This window comes from Pygocentrus nattereri, chromosome 20 (genome assembly GCF_015220715.1).
Source record: "Pygocentrus nattereri isolate fPygNat1 chromosome 20, fPygNat1.pri, whole genome shotgun sequence".
NCBI lineage: Eukaryota > Metazoa > Chordata > Actinopteri > Characiformes > Serrasalmidae > Pygocentrus > Pygocentrus nattereri.
This window is the reverse complement of record NC_051230.1, coordinates 20,649,270-20,661,989: the sequence shown is the minus strand read 5'-3', so window position 1 is coordinate 20,661,989 and position 12,720 is coordinate 20,649,270. Positions and strand designations below refer to the sequence as shown.

General features: G+C 39.0%; 1 protein-coding gene across 1 annotated transcript in view; it reads right to left on the bottom strand.

Annotated features, from left to right (window-relative positions):
• Positions 1 to 12,720, bottom strand: part of bmp2k (BMP2 inducible kinase) — a 43,737-nt gene that overhangs the window by 7,925 nt on the left and 23,092 nt on the right. Inside the window, exons 5-14 of the mRNA XM_037531594.1 lie at positions 10,578 to 10,699; positions 9,336 to 9,417; positions 7,058 to 7,190; positions 6,394 to 6,497; positions 6,181 to 6,260; positions 5,240 to 5,388; positions 4,894 to 5,078; positions 2,747 to 2,869; positions 852 to 991; positions 573 to 727 (exon numbers count right to left, since the gene is read on the bottom strand). Of these exons, the coding sequence (XP_037387491.1) occupies positions 573 to 727; positions 852 to 991; positions 2,747 to 2,869; positions 4,894 to 5,078; positions 5,240 to 5,388; positions 6,181 to 6,260; positions 6,394 to 6,497; positions 7,058 to 7,190; positions 9,336 to 9,417; positions 10,578 to 10,699 (1,273 nt within the window). The remainder of the gene's footprint in view (positions 1 to 572; positions 728 to 851; positions 992 to 2,746; positions 2,870 to 4,893; positions 5,079 to 5,239; positions 5,389 to 6,180; positions 6,261 to 6,393; positions 6,498 to 7,057; positions 7,191 to 9,335; positions 9,418 to 10,577; positions 10,700 to 12,720) is intronic.

Genomic DNA, 12,720 nt, shown 5'->3' with positions numbered 1-12,720 from the left:
TTCAAAAATTTCTCCTTATTAGTTTTACTACTACTACTACTACTACTACTACTACTACTACTACTACTACTACTACTACTACTACTACTACTACTACTACTACTACTACTACTAATTATTTCAAATGTAGTGGAATAGCCAATATGTCTAGCATCCAAAGTTTGCTTTGTTAGTTTTGCACTACAGGTACAAAGCTAATGTAGCTGACAAGTAATGGAAGCATATACCACACCAATCAGCCTTGTGCAAACTGATAAATATTAATAGACTATGGACAACATCTATGCTTCAAGATAATATTTTGTCTAGAACTGTACATCATACAGTGTCAGAAGCCTCATACAACAAGCAAGTCTATGTGAGATCACTTGAGGCAAGTATGTGATGTAGGCATTCAGTTAGAATGACGTTAATTGACACGGTGTGCGCTTTTATTGCTTTCCAGCTATAATAGCTTCAGAACTCCATTGCAAAACTAAAGAAGCAACTATGTATTGTGTAAATCTATTTTTAATCATACCAGAAGCAAGATACATAGAGCAGTAAGACAAAAAGAAGCTTGCAACACTTGCTTGCTCGTAAGAGGTCAAACTCTCTGTCCAGTAACTCCTCTTCTGTGAGTTTGGAGAAGTTGTCCTCTCCAAAAGGATTCCAGCGAGACATGTCAGGAGGGTTACTGACAGGCTGAAGAGTGGGGCTAATCACCTCTGAACTAGGCACGGCTGATCTGTAATCGACAAGGGTGGAAACAGACAAGCTTAAACACCTGGTTCATTACTTTTATTTTTCTTACATTCAGGCATCTCTTTGTTTGGTAATAATGTTGGTGGTAAGTCGATGGAGGTGACTACCTGGTGTTGGTGAATGGAGGATCCACAGGGGAGGCTCCAGCAGAATTATATGAGCCTAGAGAGCCCTGGAACTCCAGTGGAGCAATGTAGGGAGCACACTGCTGCTGTTGGGCAGCAAAGGCTTGCTGGTACTGGTGCATCTGCAGAACAAAAGCACAGTGACTTGGGTGTCTATGGACATATTAGACTGGAATGACAAGAAGATGTCTGGGGGATTTCGGTCACCTACCGAGGACATCTTTCTCTCTCTTGCATACACACGATTTATTTTTATACGATGTGTTTACATATATGTTCCCTTATATAGTAGTATGAAGGAGTTGCTAGGGGTACTGAAAAGAAGCAGAAATCAAACTTTTTTTCTTCAAAATAGCCCAGAAGATATCAACTACATTCATTACAAATAAAGTTATTGTTGCAATTTTACTGCATTTATGTCACTTTAATTTATTCCAGTATTATGTAAAGTCCTACTAGAAAGACACTTACTGCTGAGATAAATAGTTTTAAACAATTTGCTTAGGGGCCAAAGACTTTTGCAGTGCTCTATATTACGTAATTATTATTAGTATGTAATCATTTTCTAAGCCAACCCTAACCTCAACCTTAGTAACCAAACGGAAATGCTTCTGCTTCCAGTTTAAAACATGAAACACAGAACTTTTGTACTAATGACCTTTACAAAGTCAGGGGCATTTTTGTTTTGGACAGTGTAGGTAGTTTTTAGTTTTTTTTCCCCTGGTTTTCTGATAATGTCAGGACATTTTGAAACTGGAAATGTATAATCGCACACACACACACACACACACACACACACACACACACACACACACACACACACACACACACACACACACACACACACACACGGTGTCACATACAGCCTTTCTTCAGAGGAAAGACTATTGAAACAGCAAACAGAATTCATAAGAACATATTCCTCAAATTAAAAAGAACATATTCCTCAAATTAAAAAAAAAAACAAAAACATGTGAACTTTGACTTTTATACAAATACTCTCATACGAATGCACTTTCTCTAAGGGAAGGAAAAAAACAACAACACCAGAATACACCCTTTTCAACCCAACGTGACCACTGAGGACAGAGAGACAGTGGGAGTGTGACACAAAGCCCCTCGCATTTCCCTACAGTGTAATTGCTTCATATGTTACAATTTAACACAGAGAATTGGTCGATTTCACCCCCCCCCCCTTCAATCCCCTGTTGGCTTCACATGGAGCAGATTGCATCTGAAATTAAACAGATGGTAACCATTCGGTGGAAAATGAGCTAAAAATTGCACCGCCTTAACATTATGTATTTAGAAGAAGTCGGTTATCGGCACTTCCATGTTTAGCGTAAATACATTTCGGAGAAATTACGGACGGATGCGACCGACTGGCATCAACTTGGACTCGAAAACCGTTTGGCACGAAGAGCCTTTGCAGAGCGTGCAAGTGGCCAAATTAGTAATGGAGGCAGAGTGGTGCAATCCAATTGGACTTTTCTTAAGCGAGTTGTACAACTCCCCACATATTGGTGACTCGACCCAAGGCATGCTGCTTTTATTCTGGCCCAGACAGTGCCCAAAAGCATAGGTCTTTAAATTGAATTTATCTACAACAAAACTTTAAGATTCAAAGATGTGGCAGTATGAAGCAGACAACTTACATTTCACTACTATTTCACTTTGTTAGAATTAAGATCGCAGCTATTATTTTAAATAATAAATAAATATTATTGTTTCCATATACTTTGATAACAGGTATGTGTTTACCGCAACCCGACTGGTGAATGTTCCCTTTAAGAGAGTAAATGAAAGGCTAGGCGGCTGGCACCGGAGCACTGCCTTTCATGGCTGACTGGGTCAACTGCTGTTGTCTGAGTGCTCACCAGGGCTGCGTAGTGCTGCTGCTGCTGGTGTGGGTGATACATGGACTGCTGCATCAGCATCTGTTGGTGGAGCATATGCTGCTGCTGCTGCTGCATCTGGAGGCTCTGCTGCATGGCCTGATACTGCAGAACATGAGAGAAGAAGGGTGAGAAAGTATGAGAAGGAGAGAGAGACAGAATGAATAGATATGTAGCTGATAATTAGCTCTGAATATATGCACTTAAATACAAAATTACTTGCAAGTGCATTTACTTGCACAAATATTTGATAACAGAATTAATTTACTAATTTCCATTTCCAGTATGTAAAGTGTGCACACAGATATACAACCATTCAAAAGTTTGGAATCAGTCTTTTCAATAATATAAAACTATTTTGTTGGAGATGCATTATAAAATGACCCTATTCTTATGGTATTTCTCTACAACTTGATTGAGAACGGAGTTAAAATTAGAAAGAAAATGTTAAACGTTCTGTAACATTTGCACAGGCCACATTTTATGTTTTCTTTTCTTCCAGTGTGTTAAATCCTGCAGTAAATAGAAACTGTACACTGAACTATCCAGTTGTGTATTCACTGTAGAGGTTGTGTACTTATTGTCCTTTAGAAAATCGATAAAATATGTAAATTAGCAGGGTCAAACTTTACATCCGGACATGTTTCAAACAAACTGGAAATCATCGAGAAGTAAAGCAAAAGTGGGAGTGTAAAGGCTTGAGAAGCTGAACACATTTCACAGCCTCAAACAGACGAGAGAAGAGAAAGCTGTTTTGGAGCAGTCATGAGACAGCTGTGTTAGGCCATCTGACCCATTAACAGAGTAAGACACTATTAACCAGCTGACCACCTGCTGTGTGCCCCAACACATTCTGTCCATCCTCCCCTCTAACACACAGCGCCATCTGTCTGTGTGTAGCTGAAATTGATAAACAAGAACCCTGCCTGGTATAATAATGACAAATTGCTTGAGAATTTTTTAATGGAGATCATAGGATCAATTTGCAACAGCACATTTATGATTATATTTAATTAATAATTGTCTGAACCTGTAAATCTGTTTATATGATCAATAAACAGCAACAAAAAAAAGACAATACAAGTAACATATTCATATGCACACTATTTGGACAGCTTATATGACACTGAATGAGCCAATGTTAACATTAAAATCAAGATCGAGTACCAAAAGTGGATGTTCAAAAGGGGGACAATTGCAAGAAAGTGACCGAAAATTGCAGGCAAAATGGCTTGCAAACCTTCATCTGCTGTCAGGAGGAGCGGAGTATGATATTTTGCAGTTTACCTGTGGCTGTACACCGGTTATTAAAACAATAACTGCAAGCAAAACCACTAACACTTAAATCAGGCCGAGTTTTCCCGTTCCATCTTAAATCAGGCGTTACAATAGTAACTGCTGCACCATTTAACTTGGGACAGGAAAATCAGAACAGGAAGCCAATGCTTTCCTTTTGTTTTCTAGAGCAGAAGGATATCTGGAGGACAAGGTCCAAACAGAAAAATCACACCATGTGCTGGACGTGATCCTTGCTGTATGAAGAGAAGTGATTTTTCAACTGAATTAAGACTCGCCTGTTATTGAGTCAGTAAATATAAGGTCTTTCAAACTCAGGTAATAAAAACGCTCCTGTTCATACTGTAAGGATCATGTCCAACATATGCGGTGATTTAGTTTAGACAATATTTTGAGAGGAAGGTACAAACAGAAAATCGCATCCAACATGTGTTGTGATTTTCTGTTTATACCATTCTTACGCAATATTGTCTAAACTAGCACAGTGCGGGCTAATTTATGGGTCCTAGTATGGGTCCATTCTGCTTTTTACTTCCTGTCCTTGGTCTGGATTTCATGTTTCACTCGAATGTAGTGCAAGCCCATTCCAAAAATTAGTGAATTAGATAACACAAGCTAACTTCATCAAAAGTCGAAAACACTCTGCATCTAATTTTGTTTGTTTGCAAGGCCTCAATCTGTGAAAACTATATTTGAGAGAATCAAGCAGTTACAATAAGGAGACATTAAACTCCAAAAATCTGTGCTATCCAATGGGTGTGCAAACAAACAAACAATAAATAAATAAAACAATAAAAAAAAAGACAACAAAAAAAACTGACAATGGTCATTACCTGCATGTACTGTAGCTGTTGTGCATTGACTTGTTGCTGGTGTTGCATGTTATGTTGTTGATGTGGCTGCTGTTGTTGATGGAGTTGCTGCAGTCTTAGGTCTCCAGGCTGCAGCTGCTGTAAAACTCTGTTCTGCTGATTGCTGCTCTGCATCTGCACAGTTGCCTGCTGTCCGTTCCCTTGGGCTGATGAAAACACACATGTATGTACACACAACCCAAACCACAACACTCACCATGCACTTCAGCTAAGAATAGATGGAAAATGTTAAACTAGTATAGTACAGACCAAGTATAGAATAGGAAAGGCAGAAATAAATGTGTATAAATGAGAAACAGACCCTTACATTTCTGACCATTGCTGACTGTTCCAGAGGGGACAGTCATTTTCACAGGAGTTACTGAGTTAGGCAGTGGAAGGACGTTGCTGTTGGCAGCTTTTGGCCTTTGTCTCGGAGCAATGGATGTTTCCGTAGGGCCCACAGACTCCGTTATTCTGCAGCAATTAATGTAAACACAGTCACTGCTAAATACAAGCCTGGAATACTACATGTATCTACAGCATCATTTGTTTTTTATTTTATCACTGAAAGGGTGAAAATTTCCTTTTTGTCATATGTATGTGTATGAACTGATCAATTTTCACACCTCCAAAGCTCAGTCTTACAACTTTGTGCTTTCTGCTTTTCACAATCCAAGTAACCCAAGTAAACATTGTTCACTGGCAGCTTCTTTGAATGACTGGCAGTTTTTTGTCCATTTCAATTTTTCAAAGACCGTTTATTGACAGCTAGACATTATTTCGGACCCATAGTGTTGAGTTTTCCTTTCACAGTGTAAAGATGGACAGAAAACAAGATCTGAAGCAAGAATGCAGCTTGATCTCTCAAAGATGAAAGATTTACTGTTTATTTGATGATGACAGTTTGGTGGTTTACCAGGTCTTGCATGGTTGTTACTCTCACTTTCTCATTTTATTAATTAATTTATTTTTTTACATCCAGTTTTGGAAAATTGCTCTTCCTTATTTTAATTTGACCTTCCCTAATCTATCTCCTCAGAAATAATTTATGAAGAATGAATAATGTGTACTTAACAACCACAGTGCATTGAAAGATAAAAATGAAGGGTAGTCACTGACTTTTGCTCAGCAGTATATAAAAAGCAGAAAAAGTATTGGTCAAAATAGACCCTGTTTAAAAAGGATAAAAACAAAGGAAATCATGGGATTTACTTCAATTCAAAAGCTAATTTAAAAGATGACCAATTTCACTTTCCACACAAATACCTGGCTTTTGTCAGGCTCTTTTTAGCAGCGATGTCACTGGCTGTTAGTGGCTCTGGCAGCGAGGTGGGGATGGGAGAGTTCTGCCATCAGAAACAGAAAGCCAAACACTCATTATACCAGCACTGCTTTAAAATAATCTTCACTGCATTCAACTAGTTAAGCAGCACTGCTCCAACATGCTCTAATTACCATACAAGCTTTGGAAAGACTTACAAATAGATTTGGCACTGGACATTCCTTTCCAGCTAATCTGAAGGCAAAGTAAGAGACTTGATAGATGTCTGGTCTTTTCTCTTGATCCGGCTCCAACATGTATCCTACGATAACAAAAAACAAACAAACAAACAAAAAAACAAAAAAACGAGAGTGAGCAAAAGAAATGAGTCAGGATATAGGAGCTGTGGGAGGAATGGAAGCACAGATCCATTCCTAGATGCAAACATGTGTAGAGGTCTTGGTGATATAGCTGAAATTTCTTAGGTTCTGTCATGATGATGCGCATTTGTAACATGAAACAGGATGGATTTTGCTGTTAGCCAAATCATAGTCTTGCTTCCTCTCTGATGGTTGCAATATATTTGATCATCACCTTTTCAATGCGAATAAGTCCACAGCTGTGGAACTTCACAAATGAGAAGATCTCAATGAAAGGATTTATGAATGAATGAGAGCATAGTAAACAAACATAAGACATGTAGTGTTCAACAACTACCACAAGGTGGCAGTAATGCTCAAGTAATTATCAACAGGAAAGATAAACACCATCCCCTCTGCCCCTGTGATAATTTCCATTTGCAAGCTTAATGCGGAGTTTATTCTTTTTAGACCAGACCACACTAATTTCTTACAGTGAAAAGGCATGACTGATGCCACTTACTGATTAAGCAGTGCATTTTGGAGGAAAACTTTGAACTGTCTGGAACGCTGAAGATTCCATCACATATGGCAACTTGACTCTCCCCAAATGGGAGCGTGAAGAAACACAGCTTGTACAACAAGCATCCAAGTGCCTGAGAGAGAAAGAGAGAAATATAAACTCATTCATATTTTCACAAAAAAAAAAAACCAACAAAAAACACAAGGACACTTTTTGAGACTGTACATTAAAAGGAAAATCAAACTATTCAGGTTAAACACGCACATGTTGGATGCGCTTGTTTTGTAGAATTCTTTCTATTTTTAGGGGAAGTCAAAAGCTGACAGGAAATACCGTCATGCGTTTCCTCTTCTTATCTGTGCCTGCTCTGACATGATGTCCATGAAGCTGTGGCATCAAAAATGTATCACATGGGGGGTCTGAGTTCAGAAAAGCCTTCCATCTCTCTAAGGGGTTTATAATCATATTTTGCTTTTCGTAGGTGTTTGTTTAGCAAGACAAGGGAAGTAAACTGAACTCAGTCTCTCAGTCTCTCTCTCGCTCTCCCCCTCACAGCATGAGTGAGCTGAAGAGGAAGTTTTCTACTGCATGGAGCTGTCTCCTTTCTTTAGAACAGAGCCAAGCAGGAAACTACACAGAGTTTCTTTGCTTCTCTCCTTTTTCTTCTCTGGATCTTGACATGCGCCTCAAATGACTGTAGTACTGCTTGCAGAAATAAGAGACTTAGAAGTGAATTACATTTTAATTGTCTAAAAAATATTCTACCCAGCAGGACAAAACTTTGGAAGCAACACTAACTTTGTTCAAATAAATGTGATTTTTTTTTCTTTTTTGCAAACAGTAATGGACAGAAAGAGTGTATAACTGATTATTCATTAATTTCTGATCCCATTGTTTTATTGCAGCTCTAATCAGATTCACCCGATTCCTGTTTAGGTGCTGCTGGAGGCAGAATGAACTGAATCTGATTACTCAACAACTCCACAAAGTTAAAAGAAAGAATGTGATGATTTAAGGATGCAGTCTGTATGATTATGGCTGGAGTGTAAAAATCCTTTACATATTAGCTCCAGTTAGCAAGTTAGCTAATTGATTACAAAGGGAAAGGCTGCCCACTCGTCACAAAGGGCCAGTGCAAGTGCAGGTTTTCATTCCAAACAAGCTTTAAATCTGTTGGTCTCAGTCTTCAAACAAGGTAAGGTAAAAATTATGTAAATTCTTGCATTAAGTACATAATACATAAAAATACATAAAAACCGCTACCAGTTTGGCCTACAGTAAATACAATGTGAAGAGACAGTAGAGTCTACAAGAAAAATATGCACACTTGGTTACTCTAAAGAACACAAGTCATTACATAGTTGACATATTACATTAACACACAATAACACTGATCATGACATTAAATTAATAAAATGTTATTACTGTAATTGTGTTTGAAAATACAAAAGTTTTCTTCCATGCTTTTTGGCTTGTAGCACATGTTAAGAAAACACTACGGTTCACTTGATTTTCTAAAGTATTTCTCCCAGCATTAATAAACTTCATGAATTAAACCTTTCTTGCCAGTCTGAAGGTGATAACACAGCTTGTTTGGTTCAATTCTGAAGCACAGCAGAATGGAAAAGTACCTACTTCCTTTCCATCTTTCTACTTAATCATGCCGCTAAAATCACGCTGGCTTACATCAGCCAATTCAGCCAACGACACTTCCACACATGACCACAAAAAGCATTAGGAAACAAAATAAAGGAAGAGACTTGAGCCCTTAATGGGACTGACATTAGACTTCATTTCCTTTAATACACTTTGATACACAAACAAAGGAAGAACCCAACCAGGGATTCCCTCCCCCTTATGAGTGTATTTTTTGGTGAAGGAAACCAGTTTGGCAGTTTTTTGCACCTGCCTGGCCAAACAACATCAACATAAATGTGCAGGAGGAAGAGGGAGGTAGGGAGAGAGGGAGGGAGGGAGGGAGGGAGGGAGGGAGAGAGGGAGAAGGAGGGAGGGAGGGAGGAAGGGGGAGGGAGGGAGGGAGGGAGATGGGGAGAGGGAGGGTGAGAGGGGGAGGGGGAGAGGGGGAGAGGGAGGGAGGGGGAGGGGGAGAGGGAGGGAGGGTGGGGGGAGAGGGAGAGGGAGGGAGGGTGGGGGAAGAGGAAGGGAGGGAGGGAGGAAGAGGGGGAGGGAGGGGGAGGGGGAGGGGGAGGGAGGGGGAGGGGGAGGGGGAGGGAGAAACAGTGTTTAGGACTGAAAGCATGTGTCTGTGTGCACTTACCCAGATATCAGCCTTGGTAGTGATGGCTTTCCCTTGGTACAAGTTAATCATCTCTGGGGCTCGATATGACAGAGTTGTGTACCTGCACACAGAGGTAACTGGAGTTCAAAGGTGTTTGCTGTGTTACATGAGATTACATAAGCCAGTTCACAGCTTCGATTTGTCACACAACCAAACATAAATAAATAAAAAGCACATTTACAGAATTTTCTCCTTACTGTAAGCACAGCCAATCAGTCAAGGCATGTTTGGTATTCTAGGTATGACACTTATCTCCAGTATGACAGTGTCAGAAACCTCTTAAGCAAGCCTACCGCAGCTGGTGTGGCTGCAGGTTTTCATTCTAAACAAGGAGCTGGAGCACACCTGATTTCACTTGTTAAATCATTTGGTCTCACTCTCCAAGCCACTGATCAGGTGTGCTCCTACTTTGTTGGAAAAAAACCTGCAGCAACACTGCCCTTTGTGGATAAGACTGGAGACCCCTGGTGTTAGCAGAAAGGTAAAAACTGTGTAAATCACTGCTACTCACTTAACAAAAAGTACCAGTTTGGCTTACAGTAAATAACACAATGTGGAGAGACAGCAGAGGCTACAAGAACAATATGATAAGTCATTCCTTAGCTAACACTACATACTAGACAAAGTAATACAAACTTTCATCATGATTCTAGTTACACTCAATAAGACTGATAAAGACTGACAGGCATAGACAGACATTTATACATCAACTCCTCTAACGTGATCATTCAAATATGTCTCATGCCTTATCAGTAACTGCCTGTTACAACGTACATACAAGTTAAAGTGTATATAAAAACTTTGTGTATATAAATCAAGTCAAATCATTACAGTTTGTGATGTGTAACTTTGCAACCAACATAACTCAAAAGAAAATCAAACAGATAAAGATGAAAAAAAAAATGAAAAAAAAAACCCTAGTTGTTAGTGTGCACAACCCCATAACTAATACCTTGTTGAAGCACCTTTTGCCTGTATTACAGCAGTTAGTCTTTGCCAAGTCTCTATACCTGGAGATTGCTATTATTTTTCCCTCATAATTCTGAGCAATTTTTGGTTGCAATATCCCATTAAAGTGCAACACAATTTTACTTGATTTCTTAATGCCTTAATGGCTTTACAGCACAAAAACAGAAACCTGCCATTTCAATAGGAGCATATAGACTTTTTACATGTGCAGGATGTAGTGGATTTAAGGGGTTACTAGAGCACTGGTCTTACTTCTTAATCTCATCCTCCACAGCAGTCACACCATCTTTAAGAGGGTGCAACATTTTGTGAGTGGCACTTCCAAAGTCACAGAGGACATAGTTCCCTTGATCATTCAAGAGGATGTTTTCCACCTGCAAAACATATCATGTAAATTAAAATACAGTAAATTAGTTAAATATAATTCCCACTCCAAAGCTTTTTAAATTGCAAAGGGCTAATAGATTTTCTTCTGTCCAATTCTTGGAAGGAATACTTCACTCAAAAAGCAAGTGTGGCCAGCTATGAAAGAAAGGTGGTGAGAATCAGTAGACCTGAACTTTTTGGCTGTTACTAGTTTTCACCTATTTACAATGTCAACATTTTCACATGGAGTATTCCTTTAAGGAGTGCTGAGAACTGCCATTGTTCATTACTTCTCACTGGCAGGCGAGAGAGGAAGATTCAGGTGATTGGCACTGTTGGCAAGTTCCCACAGGTTCCTGCCAAAAGGCGTTCGTGCTCCTTTCAGGCAGCATCAGCCATCAAACTGTGCCTAAACAACCCTGTCCGGGCCAGGATTTGTCTAATGTTTGTCGCTAATAATGGTAGCAGAAAGGATAATTGGGTCAGGGAATTGATGCCTGGTGTCACTGTTAGCAGCCCTGGTCAGGACAAAGTGTGTTCATTTCTCTCTTTGTCACTTTTCCTTCTTTTCGTTTACATATAATTACACACTGGAGCAGTGCGAGATGCAGAGTTTAAAGTCTCAAAATAGACAAAAGACAGAGAAAGGAAGGACAAAAAGAGACCATAAATGAATTGACTTTGCGCTTATGCCAGAGCTGTGACTCCTAACTTTCTTGTATCTGCAGCCTCTGCGTCTTACACCAGCCAAGAGCAAGAGTTTTTGCTTGCATTTTCAACTTCAGCATTCCTGCTTTTAATCAAGCACATGGTTTTATACAGAATGTATAACTGCTTATGGTGCAACCATAATTACTCAAGAGCTAAACTAGGGGCGGGGTAACGTTAGAATGACACAGTTATGCTTTCATTTCTTGAACAAAAGTGATGCTGTCATTTCTTGAGCCAAGTTATTCACAATATGTATATAACAAAATATATACATATTGAGTCAGGAATCCCTAATCCTGGTCCTGGAGAGTTCAGATCCAACACACCAGACTCTAACATTCAGATATTTATGAAGATCTTCAGTACCTGGACCAGGAGCATTAAATTAGGGCAGAAGCTAAACTCTGCAGGGTGTTGGTCTCTAGGCCCAGGGCTGTCCATGCTGTCTCAGGTTTAAAATAATAATAATCATAAAATACATTTTTATTTTCTATATTTCACTACTGTGTAAACAGTTCTTCTAGTTATATGTAGACCTTGATTATTTTTAAATCTAGCATGCATCAATAACATTTTCTTCAGACCAACTACAAGCATGTTTTTTTGTACTTGTTATTCTAATTGTTGGTATAAATGAGTGCAACTTTAAATTCTACTTTAAATTCTAGTTGATTTTAAATGACATGCCTTAGCTAGCTATGCTACATTAGTGACCCTGGATTGAGTAGCATTGTAGTTGAGAAGAGTGGGTTATGATCCTTGTCAGAAAAACACTTCTGTACAGCTGTAAGTAAAGTACTTTCATAGTTTTGATTATCATCTCTCGCGCAGTTTCATCTCTCTGTGGCAAAGTGACAGCAGGAATCATATCTGAGGCTAATCTGTGGAGCTCACGTTTCGTGTTGTTGAAGTTTTTTTGGCTGGTTGAGCAGAATTCAAGCCAGATTCACTGTCTGGTTTTAGAAATGTCCCTTAGTGACTCACACTGTACGTTTGTATAGATCATTGTGTATGGACAAAACCTAAGATTTATATACTCGCATGGTACAAAAATGTTCTGTCTATACGAAATACACAATACTGTTCAATTTCAAATAAAGTTGTTTCATTCACAACAGCACACTGCATACTGAGTAAATACACTCAGAAATTGATCTAGTAGTGCTACTAACTACTGAAACATGCAGTGATTGACAAGGTGTGACAACACAGCCTATTTTACAAAAACTTTTACAAGTATTAAAGTTTTACTGTTTTAAGTTTTACGTAATACTTTGTATTCAAGTTTATACATCGCTATTCTATTCATACAAACAGA